The sequence below is a fragment of the Bombina bombina genome, chromosome 6, assembly GCF_027579735.1.
Source record: "Bombina bombina isolate aBomBom1 chromosome 6, aBomBom1.pri, whole genome shotgun sequence".
NCBI classification, from domain to species: Eukaryota; Metazoa; Chordata; class Amphibia; order Anura; family Bombinatoridae; genus Bombina; species Bombina bombina.
The window spans coordinates 436,317,532-436,340,995 of NC_069504.1; the positions used below are offsets into that span (position 1 = coordinate 436,317,532).

Sequence of the window (23,464 nt, forward strand, 5' to 3'; positions counted from 1 at the left end):
CTCATTATCTTTAAAAAACTTACCCTTTTTGCTTCCCCTAGTTGCCATATTTCTTCTTTATTGTTTTATGACTTTCTTGTTGTCTTCCTGTCAGTGTTTCTCTCCTTTTCTGTCTCCCACGCCCTTCACCTGCAGAAAGTGATCTTTCCGACGCAGGACGATGTGCTCATCTCCTTCTTACCTCTGGCTCACATGTTTGAAAGAGTTATACAGGTAAGAATCTAGCCTAATCTGACTTGGCCTTGTTGGGCTGCCTTTGTTTTTTTTTTCTTTCCAGAGTCAATGGTCCCCAAAATCTGAGGATGTACACATTTCCTATTTGCCCTTAGCACACATGTTTGAGAGGATGGTTCAGGTAAGGTCTTCTTGTTGGTGGAAGTGTTGAACCTCACCAAGAATCCAATTTTGATGAATTATCCCTTGAGATCATTAATGAACCTGACATTGATTTAAAATCTTTGTATCTTTTTAAATCAACTATAGTTAATAAAACAAAAAAGTAGATGGTAAAAAACTAACCCTTTTGTGATTATAATCATACTACTAAAAATAGATAATGATTTTCAGGAGTTCCCCCAAATACCCTTTTTTGCTTTCCAAATATTACAGCATGTCACATTTAATGAGCACCACAAATTACATCACTGATGATATCATACCTTAAGCAAGACTTTAAGACCTTTACCCCTTAATGACCGGCAACGTACCTTGCAAGTTGCTGGTCTTTATATTGGGCTTGATTTTTTGATAGCGCTATTTCAAAAGCCCTGCAGGAGGGAGGGAGGTCATAAGAGCACAGTCTTGCCGCTAGTGGAGGCATTAATGGGTTAAGCATCATTAAAAATTATGCAGAGTGGACTCCACCAAATTTTCATTTTCTATTCTTGCCTATAGCTACCTTGTTCAAAAGCTTTGAATAGCTTTGTGTTGTTGATACTGCACCTTTCCACTCATTGCTACCTCTGCATCAAAATATTGAAAGAAACTGCCCTAGTAATAAATTGCATCTCCATTAACACCCTACACAAAACCTCTTCACAATGACTAATTATTAGACATGTGTACAGACAAAAAATTCACTTGATCAGATGAATTGATTGTCACAAAAAAGTTTCCTTTGTTTCGTCTGATATTTGTTAAGAGGGTTTGTTAAAGAAAATAAAATTGATTTATCAACTATTTTATACTACAAGCTAGCAGCAGCAATTTTTTAATGAGGTTAGGGATAACTAAGACCAAAACTAAAGCTTACATACTTAATGGCTGACACAGGAATCAATAATTTGACAAGAATATTGTTAAATCGTTTTTAGTAGTGTACATTTGAACTTTTTAAGCCCTTCTCACCTAAATAGTTTTAATTTGACAAGCCTTTCCTGTCTTTAGAGTAATAGTTTTAACTGCAAAAGTGAATCAACTACATTTTATTTTGTCACATGGATTCCTCCATTTGTTTTTTTGTGAAAGGGGCAGCTCATTTTTGGACAAATGCAACAAACATTTTTTACATTTGTCCGAAAAGAAATGTACAGGTCTACTCCTTATCCATCTAAGCAGAAATACCAATAAAAATGCAACTCCTCATCTAGAACTGCAACAAAAGCCAACTCTACCATGGTTTTGTAAGTCTATAACAAGAAACATGTATGTATCTAACATAAATGAGGTTACCCAGACACTATGTAAAATCCACATAGCAAACCAATAAAATATTGTTACTGCTGCTCACTCGGCTCCTTCATGTCTATCAAAAATGACAAAAAAGACAGTAAACACCTTGGGCTAGATTACAAGCGGAGCAGTAAAATATTAGCACTAACTGCGCTTAAGGTAAATCAATAGCCCTTGTATGTTTGCACGTATATTACAATTTGAAAGCAAAAAGTTTGAGCGCAAGCAAAAGACTCAGTCATGCTAGTTTGGATAGCACAACCAAGCTAAATCCCTTTCTCCATAGACTTCAATAGGGTGTTCTAAAAAGTCTTTTTTTTTTTCTTGAGCACTAACCAAAAGGTGCATTAGGACAACTGCGCTAAAGCAGAAGATGCATTAAGAATACTTCAAATACCTATGTTCTTCACTTAGAAGAAATTGTTCTTTTTATTTTGAAATATATATATATATATATATATATATATATATATATACAGTATATATATATATATATGGAACAAACAGAGGGGGCGTATAAGCGCTATAGACTAGGAAATCCCTAAAGGAGTGTGAGAGATCACCAGTCTCTGTAAATGTACAGTCCTCCTGTTTGGCACAAGATCAGTCTTTGGAGTGTGGGAGGAACGAATCCAGGATGTCTCGCAGCCTAATCCCCAAAGAAAGCCAATCCCTTACGAGGGAAAACCCAGCAGAATATAAAACCAACAGAAGAGGGAAGGGCGCACAGACACAGGGATCCTGGTGCAGTATGTTATGATTCCACAGACTTAAAACACTAGCATATGCCAAATGAGTACTCACTTGTACTGACCTCAACACATGAGGCATGATGACAGCAAGGGGGGTTCTCACAGCCTATCAGATCCTCTTGATTAAGCTGCTTTGTCTCTCCCAACAGAAGATTAACCGTTATCGAAGAGCTCAGCAGCTGGCTTGTCCACTCAGTCAAGTCCTTATGTAGGAGTTGCAAAAAGCACTGAGGGGTTAAAACACTGATCCACTTAGTATATGTGAAAGTATAAGTGTACTTTATTCCAGAATGTAGTGGGGTTAAAAAATGACAATAAAAACTGCATGCAAGCAGCTAACAATAATGTTAATATAGTAAAAATGTGCTAATACACTGACACACCAGACTGTGTGTACTTCATGCAGTAGCACTATAAAACAGTGTAAAACACTGAATTCGAGTTGGGGGCGTGGCCTGACACATTTCACGATGCTATTGGTCGCTTCTTCAGAGGTAGGTAATGCCCCCCTACTACTCTTAATTTAAGCATCTTAGCTCACAGTTAAAGCCCTCCCTTCCACCATCTTGTTTGTGGGCATGTAAACTCCTCAGAGTTGTCATTAATACAAATTGGAAGCCGTTTTAAGGGCAAGATTTACAAATATATAATAATCATTACTACTAGTAACTAAAATGGTTTGTATATTTCAAACCAATAATTAGTCATTCTATTTACAGATAATAGAAATCACACCTTTAAAAAGTTTAATTTATACAGTATAAAACAAAAAATGTTTAAAATGTATTATATAAAATCATTAACCCCTTCAGTGCTGTACCACCAAAAGCGCAACAAATTGTGGATATGGACACATAATAACCAAAGTAGTTAATATGACTAAGCCATATACCCATGTACTCTTGTATTTGTTCACACAAACTTACTCGTACGAGTGCTCTATAACATAACATATGTACATTTAAAAAGCATAGCAAGCAATATTACTATTTATAATGTATATCTCTTTCCCCTTGACTGTCCATTTGTCCTTGACTGTCCATTTCCCCTCTTTTTTATTTGCTCTCCATGTCTCTCTCTTTATGTTTAGTAAATGTTTTATACTAGTGTATTATGTGAGCAATGGAACAAAAACAAACACAAAAAACATCAAATTTAGTGCATCCATTGCATATTTTCCCTTTTTTATTTTAACCCCTTAATGACCACAATGTACCCTGTATGTCACTGGTCGTTAAGGGTTTTTTCAGGACATAATAGCACAAGTCTAGCAAGAACACGCTATTAATGCCCTCCCTCCAGCAGGCTTTGTGGAATAGAGCAGTCTTAATGCTGGTGGCAAGACCACGCTATAAAACAATCAAGTCCCAAAAAAAGGCCAGTGACATACAGGGTACGTCGCTGGTCCTTAAGGGGGTTAATGGCCAGTGAATGAAATGTAATTTTGTTGTCTTATTCAGAAGTTGGATTTTTTTTATGAATGTCTATGGGGACTATTTACTATGGTGAGAGCTAACATGATCCGATATAGTGGATCATGTCCGCTGCACATCGATAAATGCCGACAGCATACGCTCTCTGCATTTATCATTGCACCAGCAGTTCTTGTGAACTGCTGGTGCAATGCCGCCCCATGCAAATTCGCTGCCATTCGGCTGCTAGCAGGGGTGTCAATCAACCTGATCGTATTCGATCGCGTTGATTTCTATCCGCGGCCTCAGAGCAGACCGCTGCTTCATAACTTCTGTTTACGGCAAGCCTTCTGTTTACGGAGCTTGATAAATATGCCCCTATATGTTCTCTTAGGGCTGGAGATGTAAAATCGGGTTGTAAATTGCCACAGCAGCACCAATATATCCTTTTTACTATTTAAAAAAGTATAATAAATACATACAGGAATATCACTAAATACTAAAATTTAAATGGTTTCTGCATTAACCAGTGTTACATTTGATAGTTTTTTATAATATATGCACTAGTGTAGCATTTAAGACTGCTTTGCCAATGGTATATGTTATGTAGCATCTGGCTTTTGGGAGGATTTGGTGATATCCCATATTTAAATGTTAGCAAAGCTGAAGTGCTTTTTGAGAAGAAATCTGCATGTGTTGAAGTTAAAGGGACAGTTCACCCAAAAACTTTCTCCCCTTTATATTATTCCCAATGATCCTTTTTACCTGCTAGAGTGTATTAAATTGGTTGTAAGTAGCTCCTTTACTCATATTTCAGCATTTGAAATAGCTGATTTAGCTTGTGGTTTCCCAACCTATACTGAAAGTTTTGATACTGGCGTATACGCTATTGACAAGTCTAAGTAAACACAGGCAGCAGAAGAGATTACACCCTCAGTGGGGGGCATGATAGTTAAGTAATAAAATGATAATTTGCCATTGTTCTCTCTATGTATTGAGCTTTGGTGTTCCAGACAAATATAAGATAAGGAAGCAAGTCTGTGTACACAAAGTGTTAACATAATGAGATCTGATATTACCTGAAGCTCAACCCATTGTAATAGGCTGTGGTTTCAAAGCACAAAACCAGCTACTTCAGATACACAAATAAACCCGAAAATGCAATTTCTCAAATATTTTATACTCTGCAGTTGGTATAACAAGTCATTTAAAATACATTTATGGAAAAACTATTTTACAGTGTACTGTCCCTTTAACTGCTTAGACATTTCAGTCCTATTTTGCATTGTAACCTGCAGAATTGGGTTAACTGTTAGCAATTTACAGACAGGCATGCTTTGAGATTTTTCAAACAATGTCTTTGTCCCAAAATGGGATTGTAACTAGCCATTCTTTAAAGATCTTCTTATACACTTCTTAAACCTGGACTTGTCTACAAAAATTAGCATATGAGCCTACCTAGGTTTAGCTTTCAACTAAGAATACCAAAAAAACAAAGCAAAATTGGTGATAAAAGTAAATTGGAAAGTTGTTTAAAATGACATGCCCTGTTTGAATCATGAAAGTTTATTTTGGACTTGACTGTCCCTTTAATATAACTGTTGGTTATGCAAAACTGGAAAATGGGTAATAAAGGGAATCTATCTTTAAAAAAAATACAAATTCTGGTGTAGCCTGTCCCTTTAAGAGACAGGAATGATTATTTCACCCACAAAGGTGTGATTTTACTTTTAGGCTTTTTTTTCAAGATAACTGTTTGTACCTTATATGTAGATGGAAGCCTGCAGTGCCTGCACTTTATTGTATGCATTAATCATGATAGAAAAGTAACTTTATCCAAGGTTGCCTTAAAGCAGGGTTGTTTTAGCACTACATTACCCATGATGTTTAGGCACTCTGAAGTCCAGTTGAGCATCATGGGAAATGTAGTTCTGAAACATCTGGAGGGCCAAGGTTCCCCATCCCTGCCTTAAAGGGATAGAAAGGTCAAACTTGATAAGTGCACAGGTGCATTTCAATTTTAAATAGCAGCATTTTGCAATATAATTTCATTAGCAAAAATGCTTCTAGTAAGAGTTATTATCAGTCTTTAGCAGCATACGCACATATGCTTTGAGGGCCTGTTAACCAATTTTCAAACCCCACACCATCTCAGAGAGTCAGTATGGTCTTGTATGACACTTATTAAGTCTATACAGACACAACACATACAACTGCCAAGTCTCTGAGCTTGAAATGGTTAGTTTATTGAATATGTCTTGTGTTTACGAATGATCACTTTATATCGTTTTTTATATTTTCCTTTTTTTTCATACCAACCCATTCACAAAATATATATTATTATATATACCGTTAACTAAGAAATGGGGGGAGGGGTGGAGTGGGCTGCTTTGCCTTAAAATGGCCGGGCCTATTTTTGGTCCCAGTCCGGTCCTGGCGGGTGTTCATTGAGTTGGATTGCTGCTACGTTTGTGATTTTTACGGCCACATATGAATCTTTGGGCCTTATTGAATACATCTACAGTATTGCACTAGGAGGTGCCTTTTATGTTTTTACTTTTGTTAAAGGGATATAAATACTTTGATATGGTAATATAAAATGATAAATCATATATAAAAACCCTCTGCAGTATACTTAATTATTTTTTTTGTCCCCTTTTCCTGTAATTCTATTCTGAAATTGTGAGCTTTTCAGTTCCTGTTAGAAATGGAAGTGCAGAACACTCTTATATTCCACACAGCCACAGCAGAGAAGGTAACCTAAGTTACAACATGGCAGCTCTCATTGCTTTATATATACTTAAACTTTACACTTATTTTGTCAATATTAAAACAGCTAATGAAACTATAAAAAATACATCTACATGCTATTTTCAGACTGATCTTTTCTTTGAATGCATTCTATATATGTAGCATTGTGACTTTGAATGAAAACATAACTATTTGCCATATAAAATGTCTTGTAAGTAAATGTCCATTTTTTTAAATTTATTTTTTACAGTGGTTTGTGATGCATAAACACAGTACATTTATGTATTTGTGACAGCGAAATTCCCTATCTTACATAATTATATAACTTCCCTATTTTACATAGCAATATAAATATCCAATTTTAATATGTAAACAGTATATTTTAGGTATCAGACAGTAATGTTTTTAGGGGATATTAGAGGCTTCCGATATTTCCATAGATGGGTCTGATGCCACTCAGAGTGAAGCTACAGTTAAAACAGTAATCAGGTGCCTCACAATGATATCAGTTATTTACCTGAGGAACCACATAAAAGGAAGAACCAGGATACCTCTTCCATATCCCTAAAAAAACAATACGTAATATACAGATACCTGGGATTCAGGTCCTCTTCATTGCTTTCATGAGTGTCCTTGAATTGCGCTTTTTTTTAATATAAGATGCAGTGAGGATGAGAGTGGAGGTTGCAGGGAAGTTGAAAACATCTCATGAACAGAAGGATCATCTTTCAATGAAGGGTGGCTACAACAAGTTTAATTTCTGACAAAAATCTTTAAAAAAAATCTCTAACTATGGAACTTTAGTAACATATTGGTCAAGTATATTTACTACCAGTAGGATAATTTTGGTACTTACTATTCTCACTATTTGAAGAAGATAAATTAGAAAACTAATATATCTGTTACAAATGTACCGAATAAAAAAACAAACAACAATCTGGAAATATCTGGTTTTCTGAGAATAAAATATGTTCTATACATGCAGCACTAATTAACAAAGTGTTTAACCCCTTAGTGACCAGACCATTTTCCAATTTTCTTACCGTTAGGGACCAGGGCTATTTTTACATTTACTGTACCCACACATATTATATAGCATTTTTCTCACCATTAAATGGATTTTCTAAAATTACCATTATTTCCATCATATCTTATCATTTACTATATTTTTTTTTATAAAATATTATGAAAAAATGGAAAAAGCACACTTTTTCTAATTTTGACCCCCAAAATCTGTTACACATCTACAACCACCAAAAACACCCATGTTAAATAGTTTCTAAATTTTGTCCTGAGTTTAGAAATACCCAATGTTAACATGTTCTTTGCTTTTTTGCAAGTTATAGGGCAATAAGTACAAGTAGCACTTTGCTATTTCCAAACCATTTTTTTTCTTCAAAATTAGCGATAGTTACATTGGAACACTGATATCTGTCAGGAATCCCGGAATAACCCTTCACATGTGTATATATATATATATATATATATATATATATTTTAGTAGACAACCCAAAGTATTGATCTAGGCCCATTTTGGTATATTTCATGCCTCCATTTCCCCGCCAAATGTGATCAAATAAAAAAAAAGTTAACTTTTTCACAAACTTTTTCACAAACTTTAGGTTTCTCACTGAATTTATTTACAAACAGCTTGTACAATTATGGCACAAATGGTTGTAAATGCTTCTCTGGGATCTCCTTTGTTCAGAAATAGCAGACATTTATGGCTGTGGCATTACTTTTTGGTAATTAGAAGGCCGCTAAATGCCGCTGCGCACCACACTTCTATTATGCCCAGCAATGAAGGGGTTAATTAGGTAGCTTGTAGGGTTCATTTTAGCTTTAGTGTAGAGATAAGCCTCCCACCTGACACATCCCACCTGCTGATCCCTCCCTGACCCCTTCCAAACAGCTCTCTTCCCTCCCCCACCCCACAATTGTCACCGCCATCTTAAGTACTGGCAGAAAGTCTGTTAGTACTAAAATAAAAGCCTTTTTTTTTTAGCATTTATATATATATATATATATATATATATATATATATTGTTTCTGCAGTATAGGTTCCCCCCTAACCCCCCAACCTCCACGATCCCCCCCAAACAGTTCTCTTAAGCTCCTCCAATTCCTATTTGTGGCCATCTTAGGTACTGGCAGGTTCCTGCCAGTACCCAGTTTCTGATCAAATTTGCTCATTTTTTTATTGTATTTATTATAACCCCATTTTCCTTCCTAAGATAGGAAGAGTCCATGGCTTCATTCCTTACTGTTGGGAAATACAACAGCTGGCCACCAGGAGGAGGCAAAGACACCCCAGCCATAGGCTTAAATATTCCTCCCACTTCTTCATTACCCCAGCCATTCTTTGCCTTTCGTCACGTTAGGAGGTGGCAGAGAAGTGACAGAAGATTCAGAGAGACCTGAAAAAGGGTATCTGCCCTTCAAAATAGGACTAGAGTTTTAAGTAGTCATGTAAACCTCTCAGTGAGAGTATTGATGAAAGTTAGAGTCTGGAGATGCAGGAAAAACTTTTTTTTGCGAAAACATCCAGACTACTGCTAACAGCTCCTAAGCAATCAGTGTTGACGAGTTGCACTGCCTGCTTTCTCTCACTCAAGTCCATGTCAGGAGCGCTGCTATAAGACTGTCAGACTTGGGAGGCTGTGTTCTGTTCCACAGCATAGATCCTGGAGGTAAGATTGTTTACATTTTTACACATAAAACACTAAATAACAGGGTCATAGTGTGGCTCCTTTATACCTTGATAGGATCCAGGGTTAATATCCTCTGAAAGGGGTTTATTGAACAGTTGGGGTTAATTAATCAGTGTATTAATTATTTACATGCTGCTTTGTGAAAACATTTTTCTTGGGCTGATAGACTGTGTTTTTTTTTGCTGGAAAAAACAGGTTTCACTTTAGTTTTCGAAAGTGTTGCACAGCTCCTATTAATTGCTGTACTTGTAATATCAGTGGAAGTACTGTCTTGGACTCCATGTGACCGGGTGTGGTCTATGTTCATTTTCTCCATTCCGGCTGAAACTTGAACATGAGGAGAGCGTTTCCTCTGTTAACTGTCTGGGTCTAGGAGGTGGTGAGTGTCCCAGCCATTGGGAGTATAAAGGTGCAGTTTTCTACAATAAAAAAGTTTTTATTTGTGTCCTTCTGTGGGTATAACCTGAGCTATGGAGGACTCTGACATGTTAGAAGGTACTCCTTCTGTACTAAATTATACCTTTTTATATTGTAAGGAGGCCATAGTTTTCCTGCCCACTCGATTATGTTCCACATGCCTTAACACCGTTAAAAAAGTCTAAAAAGAGAGACAAGCCTGCTAAGGCTCTTAGTCCCTCTGAGCAGTCTACCTCTCAGGACTCGGCGTCCCATGAGATTACTACCCTTGCTACATTATCCACTCCACATGCAGTTCCCCGTAGCACATCTAATCCTCCATCCAGAGGGGGCCGTCTTCCTGCGGACTTTGCTGCGCAGTTACAAATGGTGATGTCTGTGGCCCTCAGTGCATTACCTCACTCTAACAAACGCAAGAGAAAGGTTAAACATAGCTCTCCTGACCCGGAGTCATCTAAATATTTATCAGATTTAGCTATTATGTCCCAGTTATCTGATAATGAGTTAATGCCTCCTCCTGCGGATGAACCGTCCTTTAGATTGAGTACTTGCGTTTTTTATTAAAGGAGGTTCTGTCTACATTAGAGGTTCCAGAGGCCGCGCGGCCTGAAGAACCTTTGATACCTAAATTAGACAGAGTTTACAAAGACAGGAAAGTTCCTTTGACTTTTCCTGTGCCGGTTAAGATGCCCAAAATTATTAAGAATGAATGGGAAATAATTGGTTCTTCCTTTTCCCCCTCCTCTACTTTTTTTTTTTTTATTAAAGATTTTTTATTGAAGTTTCAGAAAGTACAAATGATACAAAATACAACCTTTGCCCATTCAGAATATTAACATTAGAGAGCAACATGCAATATTATATCATCCATTTTATCTATGTGAGTAGAAGAGGAGTAACTGAAGTATATGCCAAATTAAGTCATAGATTTTTAGGGCTCATAGAGCTAAACATAACTATAATAATACAATTAGGCCAGGCTTAACATACATTAACTTATGTGGTGTCTAGAAAGGTGCCAGATATATGCTTGGGCAAACTGAAATGAAACTTCATTTTATATTTTAATAATTGTGATCTGGTCTCCACATCTCTAGAGTAGATAAAGAATTTCTGTGATGATTTTAGGATGACCAGGAGTAGGTCATAGAGAACTGGAAGAAAGAGGGATTACAGTGGGCAAGAGCCACTCGAGTTGTGGTGGGGGTAGGGGGGGGGAAGGAAAAAGCAAGGAGGGCGGAGCCCACTTTGGTAAGACCCCAGTGTGGACTTGTGTCTAGGTCTATACATGCCATATATGTACAGAGCAATGACTAAGATGGGACCTATGAGAGGCATCTAATGTACCATGTATATCTATGGGGCGAGGGTAAAGTTAGATATTATAGGAGCCAAGACGATGCTGTATGTCATAAAATGTGAAATGCTTTCCTTGGTTGGTGGTTAAGGCATAAAGGAAGAAGTTATGGCTTGGGGTTATATGGAGATAGTATAGTTATAGTGTCCAAGCAGAAGGGCCCCTACAAATTTAACTTAACTATACAATAAAATACCTGTCTACTATATCAATTATGGTTATGGGTCAGCGCTAATCTCAATGATAAAAACACATGTAATAAACTTTAACCCAGTCACAAAGAGCTCTGTGAACTGTACTACTCAAACCCGCGGGTTTCATTGCATAACCATAAGTAATGGGCCACGGTTGTGAGTTACAATGAAATGTAGTATGGGTGGTGCCTACGAGGTTCCCTTAGATTTGGAATACTGGAAAATGGTGTGAGTTTATTGTGAGAGTTTTAATCGCTAAAATAAGGGGAAGGCTAAATAGGGTTGTAGAAAGATCATATGTTATCTTTATATACCGTATGATTAGGTACTATCCAAGAATACAACTCCATTGGTAAGCTATGTCGTCTGTTGTGCGGCATATAGACACAATTGTCTGTAAAACTATGTGAGGTTATGGGATCTAGCATTACAATAAAGGAAATTAAAATGAGATGTGCTATGTAGGGTTTCACTTAGCTGTATGGGATATTATGTGTTAGAGTCTGGCTTATATCACTGTTGACCAGGTACTATTTTAAGACTTTAAGGGTCCTCATTATAGCCATAGGAGATGACCATGTTTCATGCTGAAAATGGCTGTGTGTGAAAGCAGCTGCAAATCAATAACACTGGCATATATCCCTATGGGCAACAGAGTGAGTACCCACCAACTCCAGAAAGTAAAAGGCATAAACTAAACACATAGCAAAACACAGACAAATAGGTAAGGCTACTAGGGTAGCATCAAGAAGTGGAGCCGTCGCCATTAAGTGATTAACGTCTAGGGCATATTGGTACCTAAGAGAAATGTTATGACACTATACAGGGCTTCTTCTCAATCCTACTATTAGAGGTTTATAATAAAACTAAGTTTCAAACTCGTTGGGATTATGGAGTATTCAGGGAGTCAGGACACTAGTATGTGTGTTATGCATGTGTCCAAGTTCAATGGGACGCAAATTCCAATACATTTAGAACATTAGGTATAGGCCCTCTTTAAATTAACATCTAAATCAACGATCTTACTTAAATAGCCTGGTAAATGCATTCCTAAAAAACAAACATGTAAACAGAAAGAAGTGAAGAAAACAGGTCTGTTGTGTAACTGAACTATGCAGCATTATGACTTTGTAAGTCAGCCTACCCCAGACCGAGTCTGAGCTTGTAAATAGTCTCCAGTGCGGAGCCTGACTATGGGGTCATGTAAGGCACAATAGGGCAGCCCAGTAATATAGCTCAAAGTCCAGATCATGAAGACCAGATAGAATTGTCTGTCTATTGTATGGCTCTGGAGCCTGTGGAGGGAAAACAGTTCGTTCATGCTCATTCCGTTTTGAGATCGTGGTCACTTACTGCGTACTGAGAACACTTGGCGGGACATGGCACAATCGCTGCTAGACTGCCTCGTGGGTAAGGCCTCTGACTGCACTCCACTGTCCAGGAGCAAGTCTTCCACATCGCCGCCTACCCTCCCCATGGTGAAGTGAGTATCTGCGTCATTGATTTTCACTAGATCTGGCTGGTCATCTTCATAGCGGGTTCTCATAATCCTGACCACCTTAACCCCAGGCCCGGTCGGCCGCTCCGGGGCCAGAGCCGAGAGTGGTTTAGTGAAGTTGAAGGTAGGATCAGCTTGCTGGTGCGATGCCAAAGGTACTTGGGCGGTTGCATCCTCTATCGCATCGTGTTTGAGTAGATATGCGACCGGGGAGGGTAAATTGTTGGGATCCTCCTCTGGCCAGTTAGGTGAGTCCTCCCGGCTGAGAGATAGGTGTTGAGAGAGGATAGTGAACTGGGCATCCATGCGGGAACCCAGTATAATTAGAGTATCCAATATTAGAGAGTCCATCCCCTCAGCTCAGTAGAGGATCCGGTCCGGTGAGGAATGAGCCTTGGTAGGAAGTCTATGAGCAAAGAGCTTTCCTAGGTTTGAGGGCTCCGGTAGGAGCAGAAATAGAAGTCGGCTCTTCACTGACAAGGGAGACTCCGAGTCCCCGCCGACACTGCTTCCCCTTTGCTTTCGTGATCTTCTGTGAGTTGCTCCAAAGTATGATCAGTGAGGACTGTTTTTTTATTTTAGATCAGATTTGCTATGTAGGAAGTTGATTTAGGGCTATTTAATGGCCTTTGTTAATTTATTAGAGCAGGAGCTCCCTGTACCTGCGTCTGCTCAGCTTAACAGTTGGCTCCGCCCCCCAGATACCCCTCCTCTACTTTTTAAAAGATGTTCCCGGTCCCGGACTCTCAACTGGATTTGTGGGGCTTCATTCTTAAGGTGGATGGTGCTATCTCTATGCTTGCTAAATGTACTACTATACCTTTTGAGGATAGTTCTTCTTTCAGAAAGCCGATGGATAAGAAAACGGAAACCTTTCTGAGAAAGATTTTTCAACATACAGGATTTTTGTTTCAACTGTCTACCAGACCAGAAAAGAGGGATGCCTTTCTAGGGTGCATTCGGGACTTATCCTCCTTAGGAGTTGTTGTCCCGGTGCCTATCGAAAAAAGAGGTTTGAGGTTTTATTCAAACCTTTTCGTGGTCCCAAAGAAGGAGGGAACTTTCCACCCAATTCTGGACCTAAAGTGCTTAAACAAATTTCTCATGTGTACCTTCCTTCAAGATGGAGACAATAAGGTCCATCCTTCATTTAATTCAGGAAGGCCAGTTTATGACCACTATAGATCTGAAGGACGCTTACCTTCATGTTCCAATCCACAGGGTACACTTTCAGTTCCTGAGGTTTGCATTCCTGGACCAGCACTTCCAGTTCATTGCCCTTCCGTTTGGACTAGCTACTGCTCCAAGAATCTTTATGAAGTTTCCGGGGTCTCTTCTAGCCATTGCCAGCACCAGCCTTTCATCCCTTCGTCCCTTCTCAGTCTTCTTCCACATGGATGGAAGATAAAAATGTTCTCTTAACCCAAGTACCAGGGTGGAATTCCTGGGTACTATAATAGACTCCATATTCATGAGGATATTTCTAACAGACCAGAAATGTTGCATACTAACTTCGGCTTGTTTTTTTTAATTTTTTTTATTTATTTATTTTTGATAGGACATACATAATGAATAAACAGGGTACATAAGATAGATTACATAAAAGGTAATTACACTTGTTGTGATAAAGCACTTGTAAACAAACTGTCCTCTTTCTGGTCCCTTAAAAAGTCTTTCGTAATCACTTTTGGATTACTAGTGCACAAGTATTCTTTTAAACATAGGGATTTTAAGATAAGAGGAAACAAAAATATAAGATCGCTCCCAAACCACATATCCACCGGCGTGATTGCATACTGGATTATTGTAAGTGACAGGTGAGCAAGACTGCTAAATGATTAGACTGCAGTGAAAAAAGGGGTGTTAGCCACTTGTGGGGATTTGTAATATTTAGTCATGGGTTGATTTCCATATAACTATGAGGCATCATGTTATGCAAAGAATCTGTTCTTATGTTAACCATTAAAGTAGTATAGCCTGGGAGATGTTCTGGGGGTAATTTATTTTCGCTGTGTACTAATGTGTGCTGTTATATCGTGAGGTACATTGAGTCTATGTGTCTAATTAGGAAAACCCGCAAGTTAAAATCGCAGAGTGAGTCCGATCTGCAATGTGCTATATAAAAGAACATTTTGATATTTAAATTAACACACCAGGAAATTCAAATGTTAAAAGTAAGAGGAACGTTTGAGGTCTAAGTAAACAATTTGAACATTAAATGATTATATTATATAATAACTTTTAAGGCTTAACCCCCACTGTCCAGTTCTTTTTTATAGGCATTTGATTGGGATTGAGGTATAAACGTTTCCAACGTGATATGTTTGTAGCATGGAGTCTTCAATTTATATTGAGATCGCACTGGGGTGCCACCACTTCTCTTGTTAGCCTCTGCTTGCAGCTTTGGTGTGATAGCGGATGAACCGATCAGTGCCTGATGCCCAAGATAAATGACTTTATAGAGCGGTTCTCCCGCCTCCCCATACCTGGTTGTGAAAGTCCAGACCTCTAAGTTAGCTAGAACAAATGTCCCAGAAGCCATTGCTAGGTTAGTACCTGAGATTGCCCTCAAGTTAGGTGATACAGGCATCCATCTCACAGCCCCCGGTGAGCAAGGGGATTCTAAAAAAACATGCAGCTACTTAATGGGAGCGGGCTGTAACAGAGTCGCGGCATCTTTTAATCTCCCTGTGAATACTACCTCCGAGATCGTTGTAGTGACAGGAGGATCTAGGGCCTTAGAGAGATGTGTTCGATCTGAAGAAGTGATGATCCTCAGTTCCATGTTGTCGGGGTGAGCTGTGGGGTTTATGTAAGAGAGGCCTTGCCAGATCTGAGGGGCTGCTCTTTCACAAGTAAGTTCTTCCACGTCAGCTGAGTGGGCAAGCGGCAATTTAGCTGCATCTGTGCAGTCCCCACCTGGGTCATGCCATTCTTCCTCTAGTGTTGCACTGTACTGCTCACAATTACCTTCACGCACATACTGGGTCGGTAGCTCCGCAGCTTCTAGCACTGAGCCAGGCCAGCATTTTTGCATGATTCTCAGCCATATAGCCTCTAGTCTGGCAAATCTTTCATCTGTGGTCAGTTGCACTATAGCCTCTGATATATCCGCCATTTTTGCGACACCCTCACGTCCCAATGCCGTCAGTCTGGAAGCCACTTTTTAGAAAGGGGTCTTTGATTTCAGATGTTGAGTGTGGTTGGGAGCAGCTGATGTATAATAGATTCAGTATGTCAGGTTTTATCTGACTGCACTGTTAACCCGGTTCTCCCGGGGGGGGGGGGATGTTACCTAGTAGTAGGCCGCTGCCTTAGGTCTTATATTTCCGATCTGCGATCTCGGTGTCATATAAACAGCAAAGATATATAGAACTAGTAGTGAGGATGTAGTTTCTTTGTATAATTCTTTCTGTTAAGGTACAATAATCAGCGGATTATTGAGTATTCTACCAGAGCTTCAGAAGATGCGTCTTATCCAGAACGCTGCACGGACACGCCCCCAACTTCAGCATGTTTTGCCCTCCAGACCTCCTTGAGCCCCTCTGTGGTTCAGTGTATGGAGGTGATTGCTCTCATGGTGTCCTGCATGGACATCATTCCTTTTCCCAGGTTACGTCTCAGACCTTTACAACTGTGCATGCTGAGGCAGTGGAACGGCGATCTTTCAGATCTGTCTCAACAGATTGTATTAGACAGCCGGTTGAGAGAATCGCTCTCTTGGTGGCTCTGTCTGAGGGACATGTTTCTTAAGACCATCCTGGGAGATTGTGACTACGGAAGCAAGCCTATCTGGATGGGGAGCTGTTTGGGGTGCCAGGAAGGTACAGGCCTTGAAGGCTTGGTCATTTCTGGGTTTGTCCCAGTTTATCAGATTCCAATCAGACAATGTAACCTCGGTGGCTTACATAAACCATCAGGGGGGAACGAGAATTTCTTTGGCGATGAAAGAAGTATCTAAGATTCTGGAGTGGGCAGAGGGCCACAGCTGTACGCTGTCAGTGACCAACATTCAAGGTGTTGACAACTGGGAGGCAGAATTTCTCAGCAGGCAATGCTTCCATCTAAGGGAATGGTCATTCCATCCCAAGTTGTTTGCAGAGATATGCAGCAAGTGGGGGACGCCGGAGATAGATCTCATGGCATCCCGTCTCAATACCAAGCTACCCAGGTATGGGTCGAGGTCGAGGGATTCCCAAGTTGATCTAATAGTTTTACTAGCAGTGCCCTGGAGGTTCAAACTCATATCTTTTTCCTCCATTACCGCTTCTTCCTCGAGTGGGGGCCTGCATCAAGGAGGAGCGGGTATCAGTAATCCTGATTGCTCCATCATGGCCGCGAAGGACGTGGTTCGTGGATCTAGTGGGGATGTCCTTATTTCCTCCTTGGAAGTTACCTTGTCGCAGAGACCTGCTGATACAAGGTCCATTTGTTCATCAAAATCTAGATTCTCTGAGGCTGACTGCATGGAGACATCTGAGAGTGTCATTGATATTCTTATTCAAGCTCGTAAACCAGTTACTCTGCATATCTACCACAAGGTGTGGGGGACCTACTTATTCTAGTGTGAAGAGCATGGTTTTTCCTGGCACAGAGTTAAGGTTGCCAGGATCTTATCTTTTCTCCAGGATGGACTGGAGAAGGGCCTTTCTGCTAGTTCCCTTAGGGGACAGATTTCGGCCCTGTCGGTTTTATTGCACAAGAGACTGGCTGAGCTTCCAGACCTGCAGGCCTTTGTTAAGGGTTTGATTAGGATCAGACCTGTGTTTAGATCTGGGGCTCCTCCGTGGAGCCTAAATCTTGTTCTTCGAGTTTTGCAACAGGTTCCGTTTGAGCCTCTCCCTTCCATTGACATTAAATTGTTATCTTGGAAGGTTCTCTTTTTATTGGCTATTGCCTCTGTGCACAGAGTTTCTGAGATCTCTGCTTGCAATGTGAGCCCCCTTTTCTGATTTTTCATGCAGATAAGGCAGTTTTACGTACTAAATTAAATTTTCTTCCTAAGGTTGTGTCAGATCGCAACATCAATCAGGAGATTCTGGTTCCTTCCTTGTGTCCTAAACCTTCTTAGACAATCTTCCTCTTTGTTTGTTGTCTATTCAGGGAAGCGTAAGGGGCAGAAGGCTACTTCGACTTCCCTAACAGGGTCCGCCTCTTCCTTTTTGTTCCTTCTCGTTATTGTGTCCTCTGGATCTTGGGTATAGTTTTCCCAACAGATAGGAATTAAGCTGTGGACTCTCCCTATCTTAGGAAGGAAAACATAATTTATGTTTTCCAGATAAATTCCTTTCCTTCCACATAGGGAGAGTCCACAGCCCCTGCCCGTTTTTTCTTGTCTATGGGCGGTCCCCTATTATTTATTTTATTCTTCTGGCACCATTTATACCCTAATGTTTCTCCTACTTTTCCTTGTTCCCTCGGCAGAATGACTGGGGTAATGAGGAAGTGGGAGGGATATTTAAGCCTTTGGCTGGGGTGTCTTTGCCTCCTCCTTGTGGCCGGAAGGAAAGGAATTTATCTGGTAAGCATAAATTATGTTTTTTTGTAGTGTATATGCCCCTTCCTTAATATCCTACTCCCCTCCCAGATCCCTTTCCCAACAATTATTCCCCCCTCCCTCTCCCTCCTTCCCTTAGACAATGTGCACTGTACTGGGTATGCGTGCTCCCGCCCCCCTTGCGCACGCGTGCTCCCGCCCCCGCTGTCGCTCCCGCCTACCTCTGATAACTCCCGGAATAGCGGCTAGAACTACTCCAGCGATGGGCCACCCACCCGCCTCCCTCTGTGGCTCTCTCTGCATTGGTGAGTAAGAAAAGGTATGGCAGTGATGCCTCAATATCGAGGCATCACTGCAATACCTTGAAAGCTGCTGGAAGCGATCACAATTGCTTCCACCGCTTTAAACCCCTGAGGACGTACAGGGTACGTCCTTGGTCATTAAGTGACAGTTTTTGTAGGACGTACCCTGTACGTCCTTGGTCGTTAAGAGGTTAACAAGATAACACTAAGTGAAAAAGGAAATATCCATTTTCCTAGAAATTTCGTAGTATGTACATTTTGCCAATCTTTCAAGGTTTACTTTTCCCTTTTGATCCAATAATTAACCTATTTTTTCCTGCAGAGTAGATGCCTTTTCTTCTTTTTTTCAGTGAAAGCACAACTGGACTAAAAGAGGCGAGTGGTAACTCGCCATATAACAAGCTACTGAGCAGTTGTTTATTCCTGGTAGAGCAATTATCTCTTTGTATACATTTTGTATTATGACCCTGTGGAGGTCTCCCTAAGAGTGATGGGGGAAACCAGATGTGGACTCCTTGCCCAGTGTGCTTAGAGGAATATGGCTGCACCTCACTGATGAGGCACACAGAAGGCCGAAACCAACGGTTGGGGTTGTCATTTTCCTTGTTCAGAGGAGAATTGCCTGATATTTTGGGGCTGGACTGACCTTACTTGGTGGGATCAGACTGATATACATCAGGAAAGTTTTCCTCTGTAAAAAGCACAACTGGGCTAAAAGAGGCTGCTCCTAGGTGGTAACTCGCCATAGAATAAGCTACTGAGCTGTTGTTCATTCCTAGTAGAGTGCTTCTCTCTTTGTATGTAGATGCCTTTTCTGTTTGCTGGCGCTCATATACATTTCCTAATTCGCCCCCTAAACCCAATGCTGAGAACATGATTTGAGTTGTATAACCAGAATCTAACAAGAATAATTTAAAATATGTAAATCTTGATTCTCTTAGACTTCTCAGTATACCTGCCATGGACTATCAGTTTGGAGGTTTCATCTTTTCTAATAAATAGGTTTGGACAATCCTCTTTTCTTTAGTCTTAGATCTGTATTTAGTAAAGTGGGTTGTTTGATGTTTAAATATCTGGTATTTACATTTTAAGAAGGTATAATAATTTGGAAATAGGGAAACAGACAGTATACAGCTCTTCCTTTCTGAGCTGCAAATCACTGGCGGTTCTAGTACTTAATATTTGGGGGCTAACAAAGGTGGCAAAGAAGTTGAAAAACACATACATACTATACGGAGCCCCTTGTAGCTCAACTGGGATTCTACATTTGCGTTAGGAGGTGCATAGCACTCCTCAGCACCTCCATTTGACCGCCACTGCTACAAATGAGAAAAAAATATTATTTTCTTAATCATTAGTTAGAACTCCGCCATTCAAAGCAATGTGGAAGTAACGTTCTCCACATTTTTCTTCCAACTGTGCAGTACTATAAAAATTTAAAGGGACAATCTACACAAATATTGTTATTGTTTAAAAAGATAGATAATAAATTTACTACCCATTCCCTAGCTTTGCACAACCAACATTGTTATAATAATATACTTTATAACATTTAAACCTCTAAATTTCTGCTTGTTTTAAAGGCTCTATTTACAGCCTCATAATCATATGCTTTTGTATTTGCTTTTCACAACAGGAGACTGATAGTTCATGTGGCCATATAGACAACAATGTGTTCACGCCCGGGAATTTATTTAAGAGTTAGCACAACACAGTACTAAATGCAACTCAATAGATGTTAAATAGTCACAGTCATGTGATCAGAGGGCTGTCATAAGATGTTTAGATACAAGGTAATCACAGTATAACTGTGATATAACTGTGTTGGCTATGCAAAACTGGGGAATGGGTAATAAAGAGAGTATATGTCTTTTAAAACAATAAATATTCTATTGTAGACTGTCCCTTAAAATCCTGACATTAATGATCTAGATATTAATATCCAGAAAGGTGTCTAAGTACCTCGAAATGTCACCTTTTTGTAGCATAAAATTTAGTAAAACATTTGTGCTTTAACAGTTCACAGAATGCTTGTTCTAGCGATGTTTGTAAATTATTCCATAGGACCATGATGAGTTATGCTTAAACTGTATAAAGCAAAGCAAGCTCTTTCAGAAAACACTTTTAGGAATATTAGGGCTAATCACAATCTATCGGATAATTATGAGCATGTTAACAGCTTCACATGAACCCTTTTCAGTGCCAATGCAATCACAATCAGACATCATTGTTTATTGCAAACACTTTTTTCTTTTATTAGTTTGGTGAAAAATGGCCCTATACTTAAAGTGATGGTAAATTTTCATAAAACTAATAACAGAATTTTATTCTTAAGGTAACACAATGTGGATCGTTAGTTATTTTATTTTTTGTATAAAAATCAATCTTAGTTTTTAAAAACATATTTTACTCACACCGCGTCAACAATCTTTACTTCACCCCCATACATTTTTCTGGCTTGCTTCAGTTATGTTTACTTAGAGAGTGGTCTCACCCGCTCACTACGTCATTCTATGGGGAATCTGGTGCATGCGCGTCACTGTATGCAAATTACAGTATGGCAATGTGAATACACTTCAGCGCATGTGCTCTCCTTTGAAGGGGCCTGTGTCTGTCTTCAAAGGACGCCAGCTGGCCCGGCTTTTTATTGGTCGAGGCGAAAACGTAACAGAAAAAAATGCTAGAAAAAAGAAGGGTGGAGGAATGGCGGCAAGATTTAAACATATTTAAAAGGTATTCAATCTTAATAAGCTAAATTTAATATGAATTGATGAATGAAATTAATCAAATACAGCATTGCATATTCATATACTTTACCATCACTTTAATGTTCCTTAAAATCTTGATAAAGCCTTTTTGGGTTTTACTTAGTGGGTGGGACTTTGTTGTACTATTCAAATTCTGCCTATGTTACACGCTGAAGATAGCGCCTGGAATCAGTGACTTACTCGGCAGGATCAGACTGATATATTTCAGGAAAGTAGTACTGTAATGTACTAGTCCCATGTGCAGGGGCGTATTAAGGTTTTGTGCTGCCCTAGGCACTCAAAATTCTGCTGCCCCCCTATCCCCCCCCCCCCCCAGTTTTAAGGCATTTATTTAGACTTTTTTTTTTTTGGTCAGGGTGTAAAAAAAATACGCCTTTTTACACTAACATTTATTTCTTTACCAGTTGTGCTAAACGCTTTAATTAAACCAGATTGTTGTTTCTTCTTGACACCGTAAGAGCCGAACGCTTTGTATATATGTACTTTTGCGAGTAAGAGCACAAGCGAGTAGCGGAAAAATCACCAGGTAGTACAATAATAAAACCACAGAGTACTAATAATAAAACTAGACACACCCAGGTGTTTGCATTACACTATATTTGAGTAAGTCTGAGCAGCAGACAATTCCATTAATATTTTTAAATGTTTTACATTTATTTATGTTATGTTTTTAACACACACACACCACCACTCATACATACACAGTTACACACACAACACACACCACACACCACCACCCATACATACACACACAAGCACACACACACCACCACACATATATGCAAATACACACACAACACACACACATATATATATATATATATATATATATATATATATATATACACTGTATATAGGCTTCTTAGCTTTGTAACTCAAGACTTCACACTCTCCAAAATCGATCAATTAGCAGATTTACTGCCAATGTGAGGTTAAGCCTAAACCTGGACATTTCATACTCAGAATCAGATGCAACTGTCTGTAGTTATTCAAATAAGGTGATATGATGAGACATCTTTAATCACTCACTATGCATTGTATTTACTGTATTAATAAATATTTGTTTGAGAGAGATACACTCAGTTATTTTGTTTGTAATAGTAATAGGCTAGCTAGCTATAATTAATTAGATTATACACTGAGTCTCCTCTGACTCTGTCAGCGTGTGAATGCTTTTGGCTGCGCTGACACAGAGGATCCAGTACTGTAGGGAGGAAAACGTTATGCTGTATGTGTTTATTTTGCAGTGATGAGCTGTGCTAACACTGATCTTCATTTGGTGGACCATAGAAGTAATTATTACCACATGGAGATCAGTGTTAGCTGCAGCTCAGCTCACTGCAAAATAAACATTGTGGATCCGATCATCATCATTGTGTAGTGGTAGCGTTAATTTCAAGTCAGCATAGCCAGGGAAATATTACTAAAATAATATTTTCCTGGCTAGGCTGACTTGAAATTAACGCTACCACTACACAATGATGATGAATGAAACTCTACCGCTTCCCAGCAGTACCGAGCTGCCCAGTGCCCTGCTCCTACCTGGGTTAACTAACTTAGTCAGTCAGAGTCGGGTCAGCCACCTCCTCCACCGATCCCAATCATTCCACTCACTGTGACTGTCGTCTTCATGTCACAGTGTGGTCAATGGCACTCAAGAGTCTGGCCTGGGAGCGGGAGGAGATCACCTGCGCTGCGCAAGTGCAGCCATGATCAGTGAGTCAATCAATCCATGTGCGACAAAAAAGTGAGGGGGCGCCCTATTTACATAAACTAAAACAATGTGATAAATATAGACCAATAATGGCTAAGAATAATTTTTCTTGATGTGTCAGGAGTTATAGATAAAAATATAATAGTATAATAAATAAGTGAATATATAAATGATATTAATTAATGGTAATATCAAATGTGGATAAACAATCACAAACTAGTCACAATGGTGAGATCAATACTCAGCGTCTGTATGCATATACATATATATATACACACATACATACACCCATGCAATTAACCACAATAGTAAACAATATGTATCTTAATAGCAAATGTGTAATGAAAATAATAACAATAGATAATTGAAATAAATAACAATGGTTAAATAAATATTATGGTGTATCAAAAAGCCTTAGGT

The 23,464-nt window shown here is 39.3% G+C and overlaps 1 protein-coding gene across 2 annotated transcripts in view; it reads left to right on the top strand.

Moving 5' to 3' along the window:
* The window catches only part of ACSL6 (acyl-CoA synthetase long chain family member 6), a 166,892-nt gene that overhangs the window by 76,750 nt on the left and 66,678 nt on the right, over positions 1-23,464 (top strand). Inside the window, exon 10 of one of the 2 annotated variants that reach the window (XM_053717195.1) lies at positions 136-213. In XM_053717195.1, the coding sequence (XP_053573170.1) occupies positions 136-213 (78 nt within the window). Of the gene's footprint in view, positions 1-135; positions 214-277; positions 356-23,464 lie in introns of both variants that reach the window. The other variant, XM_053717194.1, reaches the window with a different exon arrangement.